This window comes from Rattus norvegicus, chromosome 6 (assembly GCF_021556685.1).
Source record: "Rattus norvegicus strain SHRSP/BbbUtx chromosome 6, alternate assembly SHRSP_T2T, whole genome shotgun sequence".
Classification (NCBI taxonomy): Eukaryota; Metazoa; Chordata; class Mammalia; order Rodentia; family Muridae; genus Rattus; species Rattus norvegicus.
This window is the reverse complement of record NC_141539.1, coordinates 136,285,241-136,306,075: the sequence shown is the minus strand read 5'-3', so window position 1 is coordinate 136,306,075 and position 20,835 is coordinate 136,285,241. Positions and strand designations below refer to the sequence as shown.

At 48.5% G+C, this 20,835-nt stretch overlaps 1 protein-coding gene across 4 annotated transcripts in view; it reads right to left on the bottom strand.

Moving 5' to 3' along the window:
- Traf3 (Tnf receptor-associated factor 3) overlaps window positions 1-20,835 on the bottom strand; it is a 100,629-nt gene that overhangs the window by 17,229 nt on the left and 62,565 nt on the right. For all 4 annotated transcript variants that reach the window (XM_087553977.1, XM_087553978.1, XM_087553979.1 and 1 more), the window contains 5 exon segments: window positions 12,267-12,525; window positions 10,982-11,033; window positions 7,470-7,574; window positions 6,592-6,759; window positions 1,553-1,633 (listed from right to left, as the gene is read on the bottom strand). In XM_087553977.1, the coding sequence (XP_087410103.1) occupies window positions 1,553-1,633; window positions 6,592-6,759; window positions 7,470-7,574; window positions 10,982-11,033; window positions 12,267-12,508 (648 nt within the window). In that variant the 5' untranslated portion in view covers window positions 12,509-12,525.

Here is a 20,835-nt window from a genome sequence, read left to right as displayed (position 1 = left end):
CACATGGAGGCTCTTGTTCACCAAGTTTGTTTAAGCCTTGAAGGTCTAACTGGGCCACTGTTACTATTACAGATGCCACCTACTAACTCTTCTAATGCTACAACCAGGGCAGGCAGTTCTGACAGGCATTTCCACAGTAAACACACTGTCCTACCTCTCCCTAACTGGTTTCATTATCTGTACACTCGGCCCTAGAAAATGTCCAGAAGCTCCGGTACAGCAGAGAGCACTGCACAGTCCAGCAGCGCCTTTCACCAGAAACTAAGAGAAATGTAGTCTAAAATCTTATTTTGAAATAAAAGTGACCAAGAGGCAAATTTTTATCTCAATCCAGAGCTCGGAGCAGACAGAACTTAAGTGAGGGTTATAAATTCTGGAAGTTGCCTCAGCAGTTCGACTCTTTATACATGATCAAAGGATCTCCTAGTGACCTGGTGTGGATCATTTACGAGTTCTCCCCCAGCTCCTCCCTGGAGCACATTTGCAGTTCTGACACCCATCTTACCCACCCTGTCCTGGGAGGCTGTACCTAGGAGAGCAGGGTTCTTACTGTCTCCTCCTAGACTAGGCTACACCAGCCTTCCCTTTCCATCACAGGTCTCCTTTCTCCAGTTGCCCAGGAGGATGCCCAGGCTGCTGGAGAAGACTCCAGTGACCAGGCTCCAAAAACCAGAGCAGCCACGGGGGTTCCAGGTCAGGTCTCAAGTAAAAAGTGTTGGGAACTGGGCCTGGAGAGCACTGACTGCTCTTCCAGAGGTCCTGAGTTCAATTCCCAGCAACCACATGGTGGCTCACAACCATCTGTAATGAGATGCCCTCTTCTGGTGTGCATGAAGACAGTGACAGTGAACTCATATAAATCTTTTTTTTTTTTTTTTTTTTTTTTTTTGGTTCTTTTTTTCGGAGCTGGGGACCGAACCCAGGGCCTTGCGCTTCCTAGGCAAGCGCTCTACCACTGAGCTAAATCCCCAGCCCCACTCATATAAATCTTAAAAAAAAAAAAAAAAAAAAAAAAGTTGGGAATCCCTGGAATTTTCCATATGGGCAGATCAAATAAGACCAATGATAAAAATCTACCCATTTTACAGGAGTCCATGGGCAGGGTGCAATGTGTAGTCACTGGGGCTCCTCACAGGGCTCTTAAGAATGCTCTAACACACAGACGCTCCTGTAATCAGCACCAACATTCCATCTAGCACTGTCCTGCCCTCGAGGTGGTCAAAGGTCTGAATTCATTCTTCTGAGACAATCTTAAAGAAATCCATTATTTTATAGATTTAAAAACAGTGCTTAAAAAAAAAAAAACCAAAGTATCACCTTTCTTTACATTTGTAGATAAAGTATTCACATTTTTTCAATTGTTAATATTTTCAACCCTGAATTTACCTTTTGCTTCTGACTTCCACAAACTGCCTGTCAGTTTTGCCTTTCCTGTCACACACATTGCCACAATCATGAAGACTCTAGATGCCTGTAACTCGGAAGGGTAGAGCCTACAGTACACTGGATCCAACATCACAGGGCTCCTGACTAGGCCCTGGCTGTGCCTTACCTCACTCCTCAGAAGAGTCTGAACGCTGCACTTATGAGGGCAGGACACCACCACACAGGGACAATCCGTGTCTTCATGTTTCTACAAAGAAAAAGGAAATCTGGCAACTCTGGAACACCAAAGCCCATCCTGGACAATGCCCACCAGCTCTCCAACACAGAAACAAAGGCAGCTTGGTATACCATCACCATGTGACATTCACATCAGAGCATGAGAGGGTCTGGAACCTCGAGACATCAGGTCATAAGTGACTCAGAGGAACTTGTGAAGAATATGGCTGGTGGCATCTGACCATCAGCTTCCTCCCCAGCAGACCACAGGTCAAAGGCTTGATGGACAATGTGAGGTTGGTCAAATGCCCATACTCTAATTCTCTCTCTGGCTTTTCAATGTGGAGTCTGGATAGGACAGCCTTCTAATATGGGAAAATGGCAGAGTTTCCTGGATGCATCTGAAATCTTACCAAGATTATCTTTAGTACACAACTATGGATCAAGTTTGGACTAGGCCCTACTGAAATGGTAAGATTATTAGCTCTGTAGAAGACATATAGGATTGCTAATCTCACTGCCAGGGGTACCTGTCCATAAACAAAGCAAGGGCAAGAACTCTGTCCAGGACATCACAACCAAGGGCCCAGGAAAGACCCACACTGAAGGCAGAGACAGGAGTGCCAGCATAGCAATCCTGCTCGGTCAGGACGCTCAGCATCCTTCCCAGGCCCCCCGCACAGTTCTGAATCTCAGCAGGGTTTCTAGTTCCTTGGGCCCTCGGTAACATTTGTCTTTAGGTGGATGAATGGATCATGACACTTGCTTCAGTCTCGGTCTAACTAGGTAGGTCCAGGGCCAAAGATGGTGGCCCACACAAGGGAAGTGTTTAACAGAGAACACTGGCCTGCAAGGGTACCAGGCTCAATCTCAAAGGAAATCCTGAAGGCCTGGGCTTTCTAGGTATGCACCCTGCATCTGCAGAGCAGGGGCTCAGAGTCTTCCAGATTACCTAGTGAGCAAGTCCACTACCATTCCCTACTGACTGGACAGGGAGAGCCCAATCATGGGCCGACCTGAAGGGACAGCCTGCACAAGGACCCCATCATGTCGGGTTGCATGGATCCAGAGTTTCCAAGGACACAAAGTCAAGGCATCCTGTATGTTTCAGTAGAAGACCCTAGTAATATGTCTTGCTCCTTTGATACCTACCACATCTGTAAACCAAGCATGAGCAGACCACCCTCCCCAGGGCCAAGGTCACAGGCTACAGAGCAGCGAGGGACTCTGAAACATGGTAAAGGCCTCACAGGGACTTTGTCAGCCCCTGGAAACCATACATTCCCATCTTTGTTCTCTGGGCTCCGCGCTTGCCTGTTGACTCATCAACATAGGCAGAGTGGAGGGAGCAGACCAGGATGGCACTGGGGGAGGTTAAGGTACAGCGGGAAGGGGAGGGGAAGGGGAGGGGCGGGGAGGACAGACTAGGAGGTCAATTTTGTATGTACTTTTGCACACTTATGTGAGAATATCTAGAAGAAGGTTTTAAGAGCATCAAAAGATGCACATTTTTAAGGATAGATTTTGATGAACTGCTGCCAAATTGCCCTCTAATAATCTGACCCCAGTCTGTACTCTCATTATCACAAGAATGCAAATTCCTGCAGTTTACCAATTCTACCACATTCTAATCTAGGGCGGTCTATGGGGAGGATACCACGTGGGATCCTGCAGCTCAGATATTGGGACTCCTCTTACTACTCATGAATATTTCTTCTCATTGATTGCCTGCCCTAGGCTTCTACCCATCATAACGGTTGACTACTGTCCTCCCATAACCCTGATCATGCACATTCAGAACCTTGGAATGGGACCTATTGGGTCTGGTTCTCTGCAGCTGTCATGAATTGGGACAAGGCCCTATGTCTCATGACTGGCATCCAAGCAAGGACTTGGGAGCAGCCACTAGTGAAGAGTCAATGGCAACCAAGAGAATCTAGGGAAGGGAAGAAAGTACTCTCTCAGGGCTGCTGCTGGGAACGTTGACAGCACCTGGGTTTATGACTTCTATTCTATTTAATTAGTGTAGGAGTGTTTTCCTCGTATGTATGGCTGTGTACCACATGTGTGCCAGGCGCATTTGAAAGTTGGAAGAGGGAGTTACGGATGGTCACAACCTGCTGTGTGATATTTAGCAACTCTGTGTGGTAACAGTTGAAGCCTTTGATGCACCATTGAAAGCACAAACAAAAATACGGGCCAAGCACACACATTGCACAGGTCTTTAATCCCAGCACCTGGGAAATGCAGGTAGATCTCTGTGAGTTTGGGGTCAGCCTGATCTACACACCAAGTTTCAGGGAGGCTGGGTTATATGAGACTCTGTCACAAACAAAGCAAAACAAAAACTTGATACATTTCATAGCTGTTGTAGGAAGACTGGTTATCTAGAAACAGTGTAGCTTTGAGTCCCGGCCTCTGCTTCCTGGGTCCTGGACTGTAGTGTACACACCCAAGCCTGGCACAAATACAAGTCTGATCACACATGTGTGCACATGATCAACCCTCCCGCCCACTCCATGCTTACTTCCATGAAGTAACCACTAAAGCATGCAGAATTCTGCATTTCTGTCTTTATCTAAAGGCGTCACCACACACTTATGTATGCCTAACAAAACATTTCATTTGGCTTGATTTAGGACTTTATTAAAATAGGATTTGCTACAAGAATTGTGTGCAGTTTGATCCTGTGCTGGACACTGCTGGCTGGCAATGCAGTGCGTGTCACGGGTCCTAACTTATACAGTGTATGACACGCCTCACAGTTGAGGGATTAAATATATTAGAGCCAAAAACAAAAACAAAATATTTGGGGATGTAATGCTCGTACTACACAGGAGAAGAAGAGGTCCAGGGCAAGTCCCAGAATGTTCCTAGTTCTGTAAACGGAGTGTGCTCTGCTCTGCCAGTGTCAGGATTGTGCAGTGTCACCGAGGGGGGAAGTGCAATGACGTGAGATGTGCCACTATTGCTGGGGCTGGAGACGCAGCTCACAGGTGGAGTGCTTGCCTAGCCAAGCGTGCTCAGCACTCTGGCTTCAGGCTCAGTATGGCTGTAAGGAACTGAAAACCAGAGGAGAAAGAATACGGGCCTTAACCTAGCAGGTAGTGGTGGCACACACCCACGATCCCAGTACTTAGGAGGTGACAGCAGGAAGAGCAGCAGTTCACACACATCCTTATGTATCTAGTGACTTTAAGACCAGCCTGGGCTTTTTTTTTTAAATACAAGATCCTATTTCAAAACAAAATGAAAACAAATGGCTGTTGTGGTACCACATGCTGGTGACTCCAGCTGCTTAGGAGGCCAAGGCAGGATTCCAAATTTAAAGCCAGCCTGGCTAAATTGGTGATCTCAAGGACAGTCAGACCTTGTCTTAAAATAAGAAAAATTAAGAACTGGTCTGTGAGGATGGTCCTGAGTTCAATCCTTAGTAAGGCGAACCAAGCTAAAGCAATAATAAAAGCATCCTAGCAATGCCATTGAAGCTGCCTGCAGCTAGCTGCCCTCAGGAAGGTCTCCCGACATTACAAGGAGCAGTCATTTCTGGGGGAACTTCAGATCTCAAACTGCCTTCTTGTCCAACTTCTTTTTCTCCGATCTGTGGCTGCCAATTACAAACCCAAATGAGCTATGCCCTGCTCCTTCTCTGATCTTCCCTAGCCCTACCACACGAGCTGACCGACGACCGCCTTATTGCCCTACCACACAAGCTGACCGACCACCTTATTGCCCTACCTCATGAGCCGACCGCCTTATTGGTGTGTTGTACACATTATGGTCACAGTTCTTTCCACACTGCAGAAATTTAGCTGTGTGCCTGCTTCTCCTTTCTCAGACTGCAGACCGAGGATAACATCAAATTATCCCCTTTTCTGTGAACACGTGGTTAACCACGCACCCTCCTGACTCTTGCCTGGGGTTCAGAGGCAGCAACTTATGTGGTATTTAAGTGACACGTTTTCAGTTCCTTCTCGAATAAAAATTAATTACTTGAGTCTACTCTGCAAACAACTGATTTCTGCAATAAGGAAAGCGGATCTCTGACAGCAGGGCACTAACGCGTGCGCCTGAACGGCACTTGCTCCCTGAGTGCCTGACTCACTGCTACTGAGACACCAGAGGGGAAGACACAGTCCTTCAAAGCTCTCGGTAACTGGGAATGTCTATGGTATTTTCAGGCGATGCAGTGACGGGAGGGAGCATTGAGATAGTAGAGCAGAACACACCTCATTCCACGGGGTAGGGAACCTCCTCCATGTGGCCATGACAGACATGCTCTAAGATAGACACAGACACTCAGCCATGACCCTGTGCCCTAGCTGTAACCCAGTCCCCCCACTGATGACCTCTCACCACTGTCAACAGAGGTCCCTAAGCAATGCCTGGCCAGGGCTCCCAGCTCTCCTAACACATCCTAAGTTCCCCCTTAGCCACCTGCAAGCACTCCACGGCCTGGAGTGTCACGGCACACAGTAGGTACACAACCAGTGCTTACTCAACCAATGACTGTTTTTAAAACTGCTACTCCGCCCTCAGGGTCTCATGACTCCACTGCATACACAGGGCAGACTGCGCCAAAACCGCAAGGCAGGGAAGCATTTAGTCCGCGTCTCTCTCCAAGACAGACAGACAGACAGCTGCCTCTGACACTGCGGGGTAAACAGCCTGCTGTGAGTGATGGCTGTGTCAGGCAGCTGCGAGAAGGCAGGCATTCCGTCACAATTTGAGGCTATTCTTTGGACAAGTTACAAATTCTACCTTTTTTGAGTCATCATTCTTCATTCTTTCTTTCTTTTTGACATCTCAAATGAGTCAATCAAGGCAATGGAAAATGTTAATCATATAAATCAAAATAGGCAAAACAAATACAGCTTTACTCTGAAATAAAGTTAGATGAAAACTGCTATTTAATCCCCTTCCGCTCTCCCGGTTAGGACCGTCATCTCTGCACCTGGCGAGCAGGGACGGGCACAGGCAGCGGCGCACCTGCAGTGTGATCATGGGGACTTGGCTCTTGCAGTGGGCGCACGTGGCCTCTCGGTATTTACAGGCCTTTTCCACGTGATCCCGCAAGTCTCTCCTCAGTACTTTCTCTTTGCAGTCGGCACGCAGGCAGGGGAGTTCCTCAAACTGACACTCGTTTTTCAGGTGCACCTGGGGAGCAAAGCAGAGCTCTTTACTGCGGAAGAGCGGTGTGAGGGGCAGCCTGGACCTGCTGCAGAGGCCGGCAGCACTGTGACCTTACTCCCGAGGCGGTTCTGGGCAACAGCGGCCAGCACAGAGACACAGGCTCACTGTGTTTCTTCAGCACGTGAGACGGGACCATATACTCCCTCTCTGTCACCATAACTTGCTATTCTAGCAAGATGTGGCTACACAGACCTGTAATCCTCAGAATGGGCTCAGACAGGGGGATGCTGAGTTCAAGGCCAACCTCAACTATATACAAGACCCAGTGTCAAAAGCTAGACACACACACACACACACACACACACACACACACACACACACACGCTCATGTGTGCGCACACACACCCCTCCACCCCAAGCCCTTTGTTCGAATTCAATTATCCACTATGAATAAAATAAACAAACAAAACAAAACAAACAACCCTTAAGTTTTGTGAAGTTTCATGGTAGAAATAAAGTGCCTTGGAAATTAAAAGCCCAACTCCAATCTTCTATTTGAAGGAGGGTGAAGGATAACAATCACGGCTGTCATCAAGCGGAACTGTGTGTCCTAGGGACTGGCCGCTTCCTGCATGGTGCTGTTTAAAGGGGAAGCTCAGCACTACGGGCAGACAGTTGGGTGGGGTCAAGTGCAGCCTCTGCACAGAGACACCTCTGTGCCGCTTGGCGCTCACCAGCAGATGTCCCAGAGTCAGCTGCTCCACGCAGCCTCTGCCTTCGTTCCGACAGTAGATCTGAAGGGCCAGGATCTCTCTCTTGCAGCAATTATCCTTGAACACCTGAATTGAGGAGCAGTGAGAGGATTAATGCTTCCTAATCTTCACTCGTTGCAATTTTGGACAGGGCTAAACCACTCTAAAGATCCGAAGAGCAACTGTTAAGTGGGCCTTAGGAAGCAGTAAGGATGTCTTAATTTCCGTAAGTAGAATGAAGGAGCTGGCCCCACTAAGAGACACCATTTATCTCATATAGCTGTGACCACTATCTTTTATTAGGTAAGCAAAAAGACGTTTGGGGTGAAGACATTTTAGAGCACTAGGTCCTTGAACACCGCCACGGCCTCCAGACAAGGCGGGCTCCAGCTCCCAGCCAACAAGGAGCAGACGGCCTGGAGTGCACCTCTTGCCAAAGGAATTGGCAGCTCAATGCACTGCTCAAAATGCTCGTTAGAGAACCAGACTGATAGTTGTGGAGACGATATTTTGGGACAATCTGTAAAACAATTTCGGTGCCCTCCGGGGTATACGCTGCTTATAACTCAGTTTTCGCCAAAGAACGTTTCCTTTTTAATTTCCTTTTCTCCCAGCACTGGAGATGGAGTCCTGGGGCCTTGAGCATTCTAGGAAAACACTCCAGCACTGAGCCGCGTCTTAGTCCAAAGGAAGCTTTAAATAAATGCTACAAGGATGAGCTGGCACTGAGCGGTGTCCTAAAAATGAACACCTGCTTGCCTTCAATTTTACCTTTCTTTAGAAAACAGGCAGTCTGTCTCTAACAACAGTCCACAGCGCCTCAGTCCTCAGGCGTCGAGACGCTCCCACCTGTCAATACTTAGTCCTTCTGTCCAGGCGGAGACAGATAGCGGATACGCTTTTCGAAACAGAGACCCCAGTCAGTGAAGTGCCTGCTATGCACTACACACAAATCTCCGATGGTGGTGTGCACCTGAAATCCAAGTGCTGGGGCCAGGGGGAGGGGCAGAGAGAGGCTCTGGAGCTCACTGGCCAGCTAGGCCAGCCAATCAGCAAACTCCAGGGTCAGCGATCCTGTTTCAAAAATTAAGATGGAAGCTGGCACGGTGGCTTTTAATCCCGGCGCGGAAAGCAAGGGCCGCGCGGAAAGCAAGGGCCGCGCGGAAAGCAAGGGCCGCGCGGAAAGCAAGGGCCGCGCGGAAAGCAAGGGCCGCGCGGAAAGCAAGGGCAGAACGAATCTCTGATTTGAGGACAGCCGGTCTACACAGTGTGCTCCAGGACAGCCAGAGCTACACAGAGAACCTGTCTTAAGTTAAAAAACAAAACAAAACAAAACAAAACAAAACAAAACAAAACCAAACCAGAGAGAGAGAGAGAGAGAGAGAGAGAGAGAGAGAGAGAGAGAGAGAGAGAAAAGAAATGGGGCTCATGGGGTTGGGGATTTAGCTCAGTGGTATAGCGCTTGCCTAGGAAGCGCAAGGCCCTGGGTTCGGTCCCCAGCTCCAAAAAAAAAAAAAAAAAAAAAAAAAAAAGAAATGGGACTCATGGTGTGAATGAAATAGAGATGCTTCAAAAGGGCTCCTTGGCTTGTGGCTTTAACTCCTTTCTCTTGGTCACTTGTGAGACCAAGGGAGGCACACCATTTTAAAAAAGGCGTGGGCTCGTGGCCTGCTTCTTATAACTGACTGGAGTCTTCGCAGCAGACATGCTAGTTTCTAAGACCCAGCTTGGAGGGCTGGCTAACTCCCCTAACTCTCCCGAACACGTTCCATCAGATGCCTTCTTCCTGGAGCCCAGCAGACAGGGCCCTGTGGCCAAGCAGCCTCACCCAGCTGCCCTGACCAGCAAGTCCAGCACTTGTAAGTGCTTTGGACAGGAAACCCCAGAGCAAGATTCTTAGTGTGGAATTTAATAGCCTACATTTAAAAACTGTTAGGTTCATTAATCAAAATATTGGAATCACACACATTTGTATTGATATTTAAGTCCTTAAGAATGAGCTGTTTCAAGCTACAAATGTACCTGGAAGGGCTTAGAAGTACGTGGGTGGCCGTGTGCCAGAGAAAAGGGAAGGGATGGGGTTTTTCTGGAAGAAGATAAGGGAGGCCTCAGTGGTAGCCACCCTAAGTGTGCCAATGCTGACAGCCATGCGGGGTCAGAGGGCAGCTGATCTCATTCAGTGTCTGAGAACTTTAAGACGCTGTAAGGGGGAGCAAGAACAAATTTAAACAGCCCCTTCCCAGTGGCATGTCTGAGGTAAAACCTAGTGTCTGTATGAGACAGAATGCTCTAAGACAGCAGTGCCACAGCCAGCCACTGCCCTGACAGGCATCTCAGCACTTCTCACAGCTCCGGACACAGCTTGCCATGAATTAGCAGGTCAGACTGATACTGTTATGTGCAAAGCAAGTGACTAGAGGACAGCCTGCCTCGAGAAATCACGGCTGAAGACTGACGGCCGTTTGACTTTTCCCTACACCCAGTCTGCCCAGGCGCTCACACAGCACACGCTGGGCCTTGGAGCATGCAGCACCATTGTCAAACTAAGAGCTGAGTGTTGTGGGACAGGTCTGCGACCCTAGGAGGCTGAGGCAGGAGAGCCGATATGACTTTAAGGCCAGTCTGGGCCACAGTGGAAGATCCAATCTCCAACATCAAAACAAACCAAGGGAAAAAACCAAGGGACTTTGCATATGTGGAGGCAGAGGGAGGTAGGTCTCTGTGATTTCAAGGCCTGCCAGAGCTGCACAGTGAAACCCTGTCTCAAACCAACAAACCAACCAACCAACCCCAAGGGACCGGAGATCTAACTCAGTAGTGGTGTGCTTACCTAGAGTAGCTGAAGCCCTGAGTCAGATCTTTAGTATTGCAAAAGCTGGATGTGGGAGTGCACACCTGGGATCCCAGGCCTTGGGAGATGGGGACAGGACCTCAGCTACTGAGTAGCTCAAGGCCGGCTTAAGCTAGCCTCCTACCCTCACCTCCGCACGGACATAATAACTGCTTCTGAGAAAAGGTCTCTATTATGTAGCCCTGACTGTCCTGAATCTTGCTCTGTAGACCAGGCTGGCCTCCAATTCCCAGAAAGCACTGGGATTAAAGGTGTGCAACTTTTTTTTTTTTTTAAGTAAAACAACTGAATTTTGATACATTGTATCATTGTAAAGTACTTTCTCTGCAAGGCTGGCAACCTCAATTTGATCCCTAGACCGACTTAAAAGAAGAGAGAACTCCACAAGGTTGTACTCTGACCTCTACATGAACACCACAGCACAGCACATGTGCACCTCCTTCCAATAAGAAATTGAGTAAAAATTTAAACTGAATTCCACAGCACCAAACACAAGCTATGTGAAATGTGTCAGCCACCTAAAAAAGCCCAGAATGGTGGCGTACCCTGTACTCAGAGGCCGAGGCAGGAAGAGCCATTACGCTTGGGGATGCCCTGAACTACAGAGCAAGTCTCGTCTGAGGAAATGAATGGGCAAGCATACCTTGTCTTTGATGATGCTTTCTTGGCAGGCTGTGCATTTTGGACTTGAGGAGCTGAAGGAAACAAAGTAAATATGTTAGAGCAGGGGCAGCTCCCTCCTCCACGCCCCCAGCACCAAACGCTTCCCTTTAGTCAGGCCTGCTCTAGCTTGCAGCAACCGGCCTTTAAAACATGCGATACGCTCATCACTCAGTCGCACTGGGAAGACATGCGAATGACACGTCAGTGCCGCAGTGGTTCTCGGAGGAGAGCCTCTGGGAGGTGCACCACAGGCACTGATGTCCTCTGGCCTCGATGCACTAGTCTTCGGCTATCTGAGGGCTCACTGTGTATGCAAACACTAATGGCACCTGCCCAGGGCAGCCACACTACCCTGCAGGAAACCCCATCACAGGCCCGGCCTGAGCACAAGCGGTTTCCAGGTCCTGTCCCACAGGAGTTGGGTGTTGAGCCTACTCTGTCCTTTCACCCTCAGCAAAACCAAGTGTGCTGTGTGGGACAAGTGAGTTGGAGGGATGAGGGTGTGGGGTGCACAGCTGTACTGGCCTCGGCCTTGGTCTCAGGCACCCAGGGGTGAGTGACCAGTGAGAAAAGGATGTGGGTGGCCTTCCTTCTCGAGCTAATATGTCCTGAGGGTCCTGAGGTACAGTGTGTCCTGTGGTGATCTGAGTGCCAAGCACAACGTCTAGCAAATACCCAAAGCTGCATGAGGAAGCTCTTCCTCGGCTGGCTCCGCCTCTGTCCTCCAACTCCCAACCTGCCCTGTGATGTTACCACAGCATCCCAGCACACTCATGAGCTTCTGGGGTCTCGGTACCCCAGATCTCTGGGTACCCCCTAGGCAAGCATGCAGAATTAGCACCTGTTCAGTTCTGCATGTGACCCCGACCTTCCTCTACTCTGGCCAGGGGCACCCTTCAACTTTAAGGACTTATGATCATTTGACCACCATAAAACATAAGCTTCTTGCACAGAACACAGCAGTGCAGGTGGGGGAGCAGGAGCTCTGTGGACGGAGAGCTAACACCACTAAGGAGACGTCAGGGGAGAGGCCTGTGCAGGTGGGATGTGAGGCAGGCAGGGCGTGAGCCGTGCCTGAGTTACCCTAGAGGCCTCCCATGTCGGACTGAAAATCGTTCAAATTCAAAGTCTTGGAGGAACAGGTGAGGGTGGGCAGGTGCCCTCCCATGTCGGACTGAAAATCGTTCAAATTCAAAGTCTTGGAGGAACAGGTGAGGGTGGGCAGGTGCCCTCCCAGGCAGCCTGCAGCCATGTACGGCACCCACCTCAGCAGGGCGGCCATGCAGCTCTCACAGAAGCGGTGCCCACACTCCGTCTGCTTCGGGTTGCACAGCACCAGGCGGCACTTCTCGCACTTGTACTTGTCCTCCACTGTCTTCGCGAACTTCTCCTTGTAGCCTCCTTGCTCCGGCACGAGCACTGACGCTGCGCCGCGATCGGGCTGCAGCTTGAGGGGTGGGTTGGGCTGCGCTGCGCCAGCAGCACCCATCTTCTTGCTTGGCTCCATCTTAGGGAGGAGAAATTCTGCCAGGAGAAAGGAAGGTGATGAGAGCTCAGTCCTCCCGAGTCCATAGCAGGCCCAACACATGGCTGAGAAAAGCCCCCGTGCCGAGGCCCGCGGGTCCCTTCCCGGCCTCACTCTGCCATGGAAGAAGACAGGACCAAGTACCCGACCGTGTCAACACTGCCATTCAAAATACTCCCTGAAAAATACCCTTAGGGGATTGCACTGGCAAGACTCTTTAACACACACAGAGTATCCTTCTGCACCACAATCTCACGGCTACTCTTCTTAAGGTTTATTTTGTTTTTAATTATGTGTGTGTGTGATCTGCGTGTGGAGACACGGCAGTGAAGACACCCTTGGAACCCAAGGCATTGGTCCTCGAGAGCTGGAGTTACAAGTGTTTACAGTCTACCTAACATGGGTGTCAAACTTGGGTCCTCTCCAAGTAGGCATTCGTAACCACTGAGCCGTCCGTCTCTTCAGCCCCAGCAACAGCCATTCTTGGCCAGCTTATTTTCTGGTTAGCTTCCTGACCATGACTGCCTTCTTGGGCCTGTGTCTAGAACACTATCCCTTGTCCCAGCAGAACTTACTGAAGGGGAGGTATAACCAGACCAGAAGAGTCATGTGTGAGTGTGCCCGCAGGACAAAAGGCCCTTGTTTCTGCCCTCAGTTTACCCAGCCTGGAGCGCCCTGAGCCAGCCCACACACGACAGAGCCATGGTATTGTCACATGCGGCCTGTGGGGAACACAGCCTTCCTGGGGCTGACGGACAGGCCTGGCAGAGGGACATGGGCTGGATGGGTCTCCTGAGCCCCTGGGCAGGTTCCCTTCCCCCACCTGGCTGCCAGTTTCTCTGCCTTCCACCTGCCATGATGGACAGGATGGACGTGATGGACAGGATGGACGTGATGGATGTGATGGATATGATGGACAGGATGGACGTGATGGACATGATGGACAGGATGCATGCTCCCCACCTCAGCTACAAAGACCCCAGACTAGGCCACTCCGCCAGCTGAGCCCTGAGGTCAAAATAAAGCAGTTGACCAGGTTCCTAAGGACAGATGGACTTTAATGAAAATTATAGCTAGCATCAATAAATACCCACTAACCCTAAGTAATCACCTTCAGTATTTGCCAGCACTTGCTGATAACCCAGATGGTCGTAGAAAGGCTGGCTTCTCTCCTTACTTTCTGGATATTCCACCATCAGTGCTAAGTTTTAGAACAAGGAATTGTGACTGATGGACTGTAGTGATGTCAGTAAACTGTGAAGTTCCTCAGAGACCTCTCTGGGTGGCTGGCACACAGGCACTGACATACTTTGTCTCAGCAGGTCAGAGAAAGACACCAGTGGTGGCCTCGGAAATACAGTTTACTTTCCTGTCTTTGCACTCCCAATCCTTTTCCTCCGCATGCCATGACCTGCAACTAAACCGGCTCTTTCAAAAGTTACCAGCTCTCTTAAAAAACACACTGTAGGGGCTGGGGATTTAGCTCAGTGGTAGAGCGCTTACCTAGGAAGCGCAAGGCCCTGGGTTCGGTCCCCAGCTCCGGAAAAAAAAAAAGAAAAAAAAAAAGAAAAAAAAAGAACCAAAAAAAAAAAAAAAAAACCACACACTGTAGCCTTGCCCACTTTGCTTTTCCTGCTTTAAAAAAAAAAAAAAAAAAAAAACGCCTGGCTTTGACTGGACGTGACTATGGCTCAGCTGGTGGAGTTGGCCTGGATTTGACTCCTAGCATCAGATGAAGTGGGTCATGGTGGCACCTGTACTCCTAGCACGGGAGGTGAAGGCTGGAGGACCAGGTCAGCCTCACATACACAGCGAGTTTGGGATCCATGAAAACCATCTCAAAAACAAACAGAAAACAAACATAAAAATAAAACCCTCCAAACCCAAACAGGTCAGCTCCTGTCAGCTCATGGTGTCTGAGCTCTTGCTGTCTAGGACTCTGAGCTATGAACCAGGACCAGCGGCCCGCAGAGCAGAGGCAGAGCAGACACAAATACTCGGGGGAGCTGGGGCAGAGCCAAGTCCTCGCCTTCCCTACTCCCTGTTCATGTACAGCTTTCTGCCGTTCAAATGTTTCATGGCTAGGGATATACAGAAATGGCTGTCAGCAGCAGGTAAATTAATGAACCGATGGTCTAGCCACACCTGAGTGAGCTTTAATGAAAGAGAAGGCTGCTGCGGTAACATTAAGAAGCCGTGTGTGAAATCTACAGATGTGTAAAAGTAAGTTTTCAAGCCGACTTCAAGGGATCAGTGAGGGCTTGCAGCCTGCATTTGAGAGGCTTGTTCACAGGAATGGCAGCTTACCTTTCTGAGCTGTGTGTGAAAAGAGCCTGCATGGAAGATCTCAGAGAGCTCACTGGCTGCCTGCCACCAACCATTCTACATCCCTGGGGACACTCCAGTATCCCTAACAGCCAACTTCACAGTGTCCCCTCCTTCCTCTGAAGGAGCTCCAAGCAATCTTCTGTGCTTTCCCACTGGTGAGCAGCAGACTGGGATAGGGGATGGAATTTGGATCTCTTTAGTTGACTGATAACCCACGTGTTCAGAGCAGTGCTAGAAGCCATGGAGGGCTCAGTATGTCCTTATTGAGTTAATAAAAAGGCAAGGCCTGAGCCACTCACCTCAAATAGTTTCTGTGACAAACTGACTTCGGGGACAGAAAACTGATCTAATTTTGTGCAACGTGAGAACCAAAGTTTTCAGCTCCTCATAGCTTTGGTCTGGTGCTCTGCTCTGCAGTGCTCAGGAAGCTATGCCAAGCACGGGTCTTATGAAAGAGATAAAGGTAACAGAGTTTCTATTTCTAAGTGTCTTAGTTATGGTTTCTATTGCTATGAAACGACCACAGCAACTTCTTTTATAAAGGTCAACATTTAATTGGGGCTGGCTCACAGGTTCAGAGGTTCAGTCCATGACCATCATGGCAGAAGCGTGGCAGCACCCAGGCAGGCATGGTGCTGGAGAGGCGGCTGAGTTCTGAGGCAGCAGAAAGAGCGAATGGTTCTGTCTTGGACATTTGAAACTCTGGGGACATTCCCAATGCGTGACATACTTTCTCCAACAAGGCCACACCTACTCAAACAAGGCCACCCTTCCTAATGCTACTCCCCAAGCATTAAAATATGGGTTGAGATTGGAGAGACAGTTCAGGGGTCAAGAGCACTGGCTGTTTTTTTTCTCAAAGGACCCATGTTCAATTTCCAGTACCCACATGGCAGTTCACAACTGTCTGTAACTCCTCCAACTCTAGGACATCTGGCACCCTCACAGAGACATACATGTAGGCAAAACACCAATGCACATAAATGAAAAAGAATATGTGAAATGAGTAATTCTAGGCTGGAGAGATGGCTCAGCGGTTAAGAGCACCGACTGCTCTTCCAGAGGTCCTGAGTTCAAATCCCAGCAACCACATGCTGGCTCACAACCATCTGTAATGGGATCTGATGCCCTCTTCTGGTGTGTCTGAAGACAGGGACAGTGTACTCACATACATAAAACAAAAAATAGATCTTTAAAAAAAAAAGAATTACTCTTACTATAAATGTAAACAGTAAATCAATCTGGTGGCTGTACTTACTTACCTTAAGCCAATCTCCAATAACTTAACAAATAAACCAAGATTTACTTAAGTCTACACCTCAATAGTTGAGCAGTTAAATGATGTATCTTAAACATCTGTGGTAACTGGCTACTCCGAGCCCCGCCCCATGATACCTGCATACCATTATTTTTTTTTTAAGATTTATTTATTTATTATATATAAGTATACTGTAGCTGTCTTCAGATACACCAGAAGAGGGCATCAGATCTCTTTACAGATGGTTGTGAGCCACCATGTGGTTGCTGGGAATTGAACTCATAACCTCTGGAAGAGCAGTCAGGTGCTCTTAACCACTGAGCCATCTCTCCAGCCCCCTGCATACCATTTTTTTTTTCTTTTCTATTTTTCGGAGCTGGGGACCGAACCCAGGGCCTTGCGCTTGGTAGGCAAGCGCTCTACCACTGAGCTAAATCCCCAACCCCCCTGCATACCATTATTAACCTGGCTCTTCAGACCCCTTCGTCATCATTCCAATCCCTCCATTCTCCCGGGTTCTGACCTCCTTCTCTCCTCCTCTCACTGGAGGATGCCCCACCCTATTTTCTATTCTGTCCAGCTATTAATTGGATGATCAGCATTATTGACAAGGCAGAGGATAAATGGTAAGAACTATTTACACAAACCTGAGACAGGAGATTCTTGGTATAAGCATCACAATGCCATGTCTAGATTGAAACAAGGTATGGGGACAGAGAGATCTGAATCTGAATCACCCAAGGGTAACTTTACACAGCCTACCATGAGCCTATGGGGGCCATTCTTTTTTTTTTTCTTTTTTCTTTTTTTTTCCGGAGCTGGGGACTGAACCCAGGGTCTGAATCCCCAACCCCTATGGGGACCATTCTTATTCAAACCATCACACCCCACTCCCTGGCCCCCACAGGCTTGAAGCCATATCACGGGCAGGAATGTATTCAGTCCAACTTCAAATGGCCTGTCAGTCTCAACCCTGTTTAAAAGTCCAAAGTCTTCTGAGACTCAGGGCATCTCTTAACTGTACCTCTCTATACAATCAAAGTCAAAAAGCAGATCACACACTTCCAACATATGACAGCACAGACTATACATCACCATTCCAAAAAGGAGAGGAGGGAACACAGTGAGGAAATACTAGACTACAGCAAGACCAAAAGCCAGCTGGGCAAACTCTAAACTCTGCATCTCCACGTCTGACGTCAAGTAGTCTTCAAACCTCCACCTTGATTCAGGTTTGTTGACTGAAACACACCTCTCTCTCCTGGGTTGATTCCACACCCACCCTGCAGCTTTCCTTGTAAGTATTCCATAGCTCTGGCAGTTCCATCAACCTGGGGTCCCCAAGGCAACCCAGGCTTCACCTTCACAGCCTCACACAGTGGCCTCTCTAGACCTCCATGTGGGAACAGCCCTGACAAACCTGGCCTCAGCAGCTTTCCTTAGTTATGGAGGGAGATTGCAAACCCATTTCTTATATTCTTGACTAAAGCCAGAACCACGTGACCAAAGCAGCCAAGTCCTACTGTTTGCTTATGTGGGAACATGGCCCCTTGTTGCTTATGGGGGAACATGGCTCCTTGCTCAAATACACTTTCACCAGCCTTCAGTTTGATGGTTTCCTTCACTGCCCAAGCTTGGCTGTCTTGGAACTCCCTCTTTAACCAGGCTTGCCTTCAACGCAGAGATCCACCTCTCTCAGCCTCCACGAGTGCTGGGATTAAAGGTCAGCACTCCTTAACCTGTGCTTTTTAAGACTCCTTTTCTAAAGTTGGAAGCGTAGCTGTATGGGGTCTTGTCCTGAGCCCACTTCTTTTACTCTTTTAGCACACTTTCCTTTAATCTGTCTGCCCCTTCAACAGTGGACTCGATGCTATACTTCCTGGTGCTCCTTTTCTCCTCAAACTGCATGTTTTGTTATTTTCCTTACCCAGATTGCTCCTTTTCATTATAAATCTGCATAAGCTCACCCACTAATAACCAGGCAGCACAGTTAGCACTAGACCGTCTGGAGATTTCCTCTGCCAAGCTGTTCATCTAACTCTAATATAGCCTCAGAAAGATTGGGGGGGGGGCACGGCCAGAAAGTGTCAAAATATCACAAGAAGGGACAAGCTCTAGGTTACATACTAACATTCTTTTCTCAGACCTCTTGAGCCAGGCCATCATAGTCTGCATTAGCCCAGCACCACTCACTGTCTTCCCTGCTTCTAACAGTGTAATCCATTAAGCCCCACTTAAAGCACCCAACTGCTTTCCTAATCCAAAGACCCCAAGTCCACGTTCCGCCAAGGAGAAGCCACCCGGTCTAGCCCGTCACCGCCAACACTCCACTCCTGGTCCACGGTCGGTCTAGGTCAGGGTTTTTATTGCTGTGAAGAGAATCCATGACCACAGCAACTCTTCAAAGAGACAGCGCGTAAGTGAAGCGAGCTTACAGGTTCAGGGCTTTAGTTCTTTGGTCCCACGGTGGGAAGCACGGTGGCAAGCAGACATGGTGCTGGAGAGGTGGCTGGGAGTTCTACATTTGGTTCCAAAGGCAGCAGAAAGAGAGAACCACTGGGCCTGGCTAGGGCATAAAAACCTAAAGTTCACCCTCAACGTGCTTCCTCTGAGGCCACACCCATTCAAACACGGTCACGCCTCCTCATGCCATTCCCTAAGCATTAAAATACAGTCTAGGGAGACCATTCTTATTCAGACCAGCGCACCGCAGAAGGACCGAGCTAGTGAGGGATAATCTTTCTCTTTCTACCGCAGGCTGTGCTCCACAGAAACAAGCAAAGATTACAAGTTGCAGGTCTTTGTTTTTGTAAAATGCCAAAGAAAAGCAAACAGATTAAAACACACACACACACACACACACACACACACACACACACACACACACACACACACAAGGAAAAGCTACACCAAGCACACGCAGGTCTGTCAGGATTCACCAAATCCCCCTGCAGATCTCTAGAGCCGCCTTCAGGCTTCTAACGATCTTCGCACAGCCACTCGAGCTCAGTGGGGTGAAGTAGGTGGCTTCAGAACAAGGAACCTTAGGAACGGGAGCAGCAGGCTTGTGTGCCATGTGCCCACCAGCAGTGGCAGCCCGAGAAAGCCATCTGAGCAGCAGGGACCAGTGTTGCGGGATATTTGATCACATTATGAACCCCAAAATTGTGCTGAAAAGACTTGTTTCTAGTTGTGGTGCAGACGCATCCTTATCCAAGAAGTTTTTGTTTACTGTAAGCAGGATTAAATAAAGTCAAGAGGTAAAACAAGCACCTAGCTGACAGGAAGTGAACTTAGGAAGAAAACAGAGTAAGAGGAAGTCAGGAGAAGGGATAGACAGGAAGTAGAAGGGAGGGCCGCTTGGTTTGAGGGTTTAGTAGAGGCCTGGATGGTGGCTTTCCTTTGGGGATGTCAGCTGAGCAGGAAGTCCAGCCGGGCACTTCTCTGCCTCTCTGCGCTAGCAGGCTTTTACCCCAGCATTAGCTCCAGGGGTTTTATTTGGCTCCAGGTAAAATCAAGTTTTAGGGATTTTGTTAAAGATAACAGGACAGGTACTGCTAGGGGGTGTGGAGTACCTCAGTGGAAAGGTAAGAATATTCTGGAATTAGAGAATGATGGTTGCTATACCATTTAAAAGTAGGACAAACACTGGGCTTGTATTAAGGGGAATGAATTTCCCATCTTAATATAAAATCTGAACATAAACTAATACAAAAATAATTTACTCAAAATAATACAATTTAAATTTGATTAGCCTGTGATTCTGAGCACACAGTAGATACAGCAGGTCACATTCACCACTGATGCTAAAGGGACACAGTGCTGCGAGCTGTGGACAATCAGGACCTGAGATCCTCATTTTATTAAAATAGTGCACATCCTTAGAAAACAACCAAGATAACTCCACATTCTCTGACTAGAACTACCCAGCATGCATACTAACTTCTCATGCTTAGAGCATCGTGTGGTGATCCAGCACAAGCAAGCAGCCCTGTCTCCCTCCACAAACTGTGTCCAATATCTGAATTAAGCCATAGTTTTCATTTGGTGCCAACAATGTATCCTGAAGAACTCTCTTACCAGCACATGAAAACGTGAACTATTATTATTTATTGGTCTATGCTACTTTTTATTCAAGTATCTTTCACTCATGCTATCTTCTGAGTTTTATCACACAGCTTAACACTAATAGCTAATTATTTTTACCTGTAAGAAATATGAACAGTTTCTCCACAGGGACACAGACGACACAGTGATGATATGCCACAGGAATCACATGGTTTCTTCTTCTTTTCCGACACCTTCCCCCACTCCCACCAAGACATAGTGTCTCTGTGTAGACCAGGCCAGCTCCAAACTCACAGAACTCTGCCTGCTTCTGCCTCCCGAGTGCAGGCATTAAAGGTGTTTGCCACTCCCAACCTCCTTCAGCTTCACTTCCTAAAACACACATGCACACACGCATGCACAGTATAGTAACTGTGATTCTACAGGCAACACATTTAAGCTATATTTAAGATTTTTTTTTTAAATCATGCTTGCTAGCATGATTTAAATTAGGGGAGGGTGGTCTCCCACAGAACCAGCGTCAATGGTATGCTGTGCACTGAGGTCGGATGTCAACCTGAGGATCCTGTTCAGAACATGAATGCCTGCACTTTCCCACTTTCCAACTCACAGACAAGGACACCATGGTCTGCTGTGCTTCAGAAAGTTTCCTGCA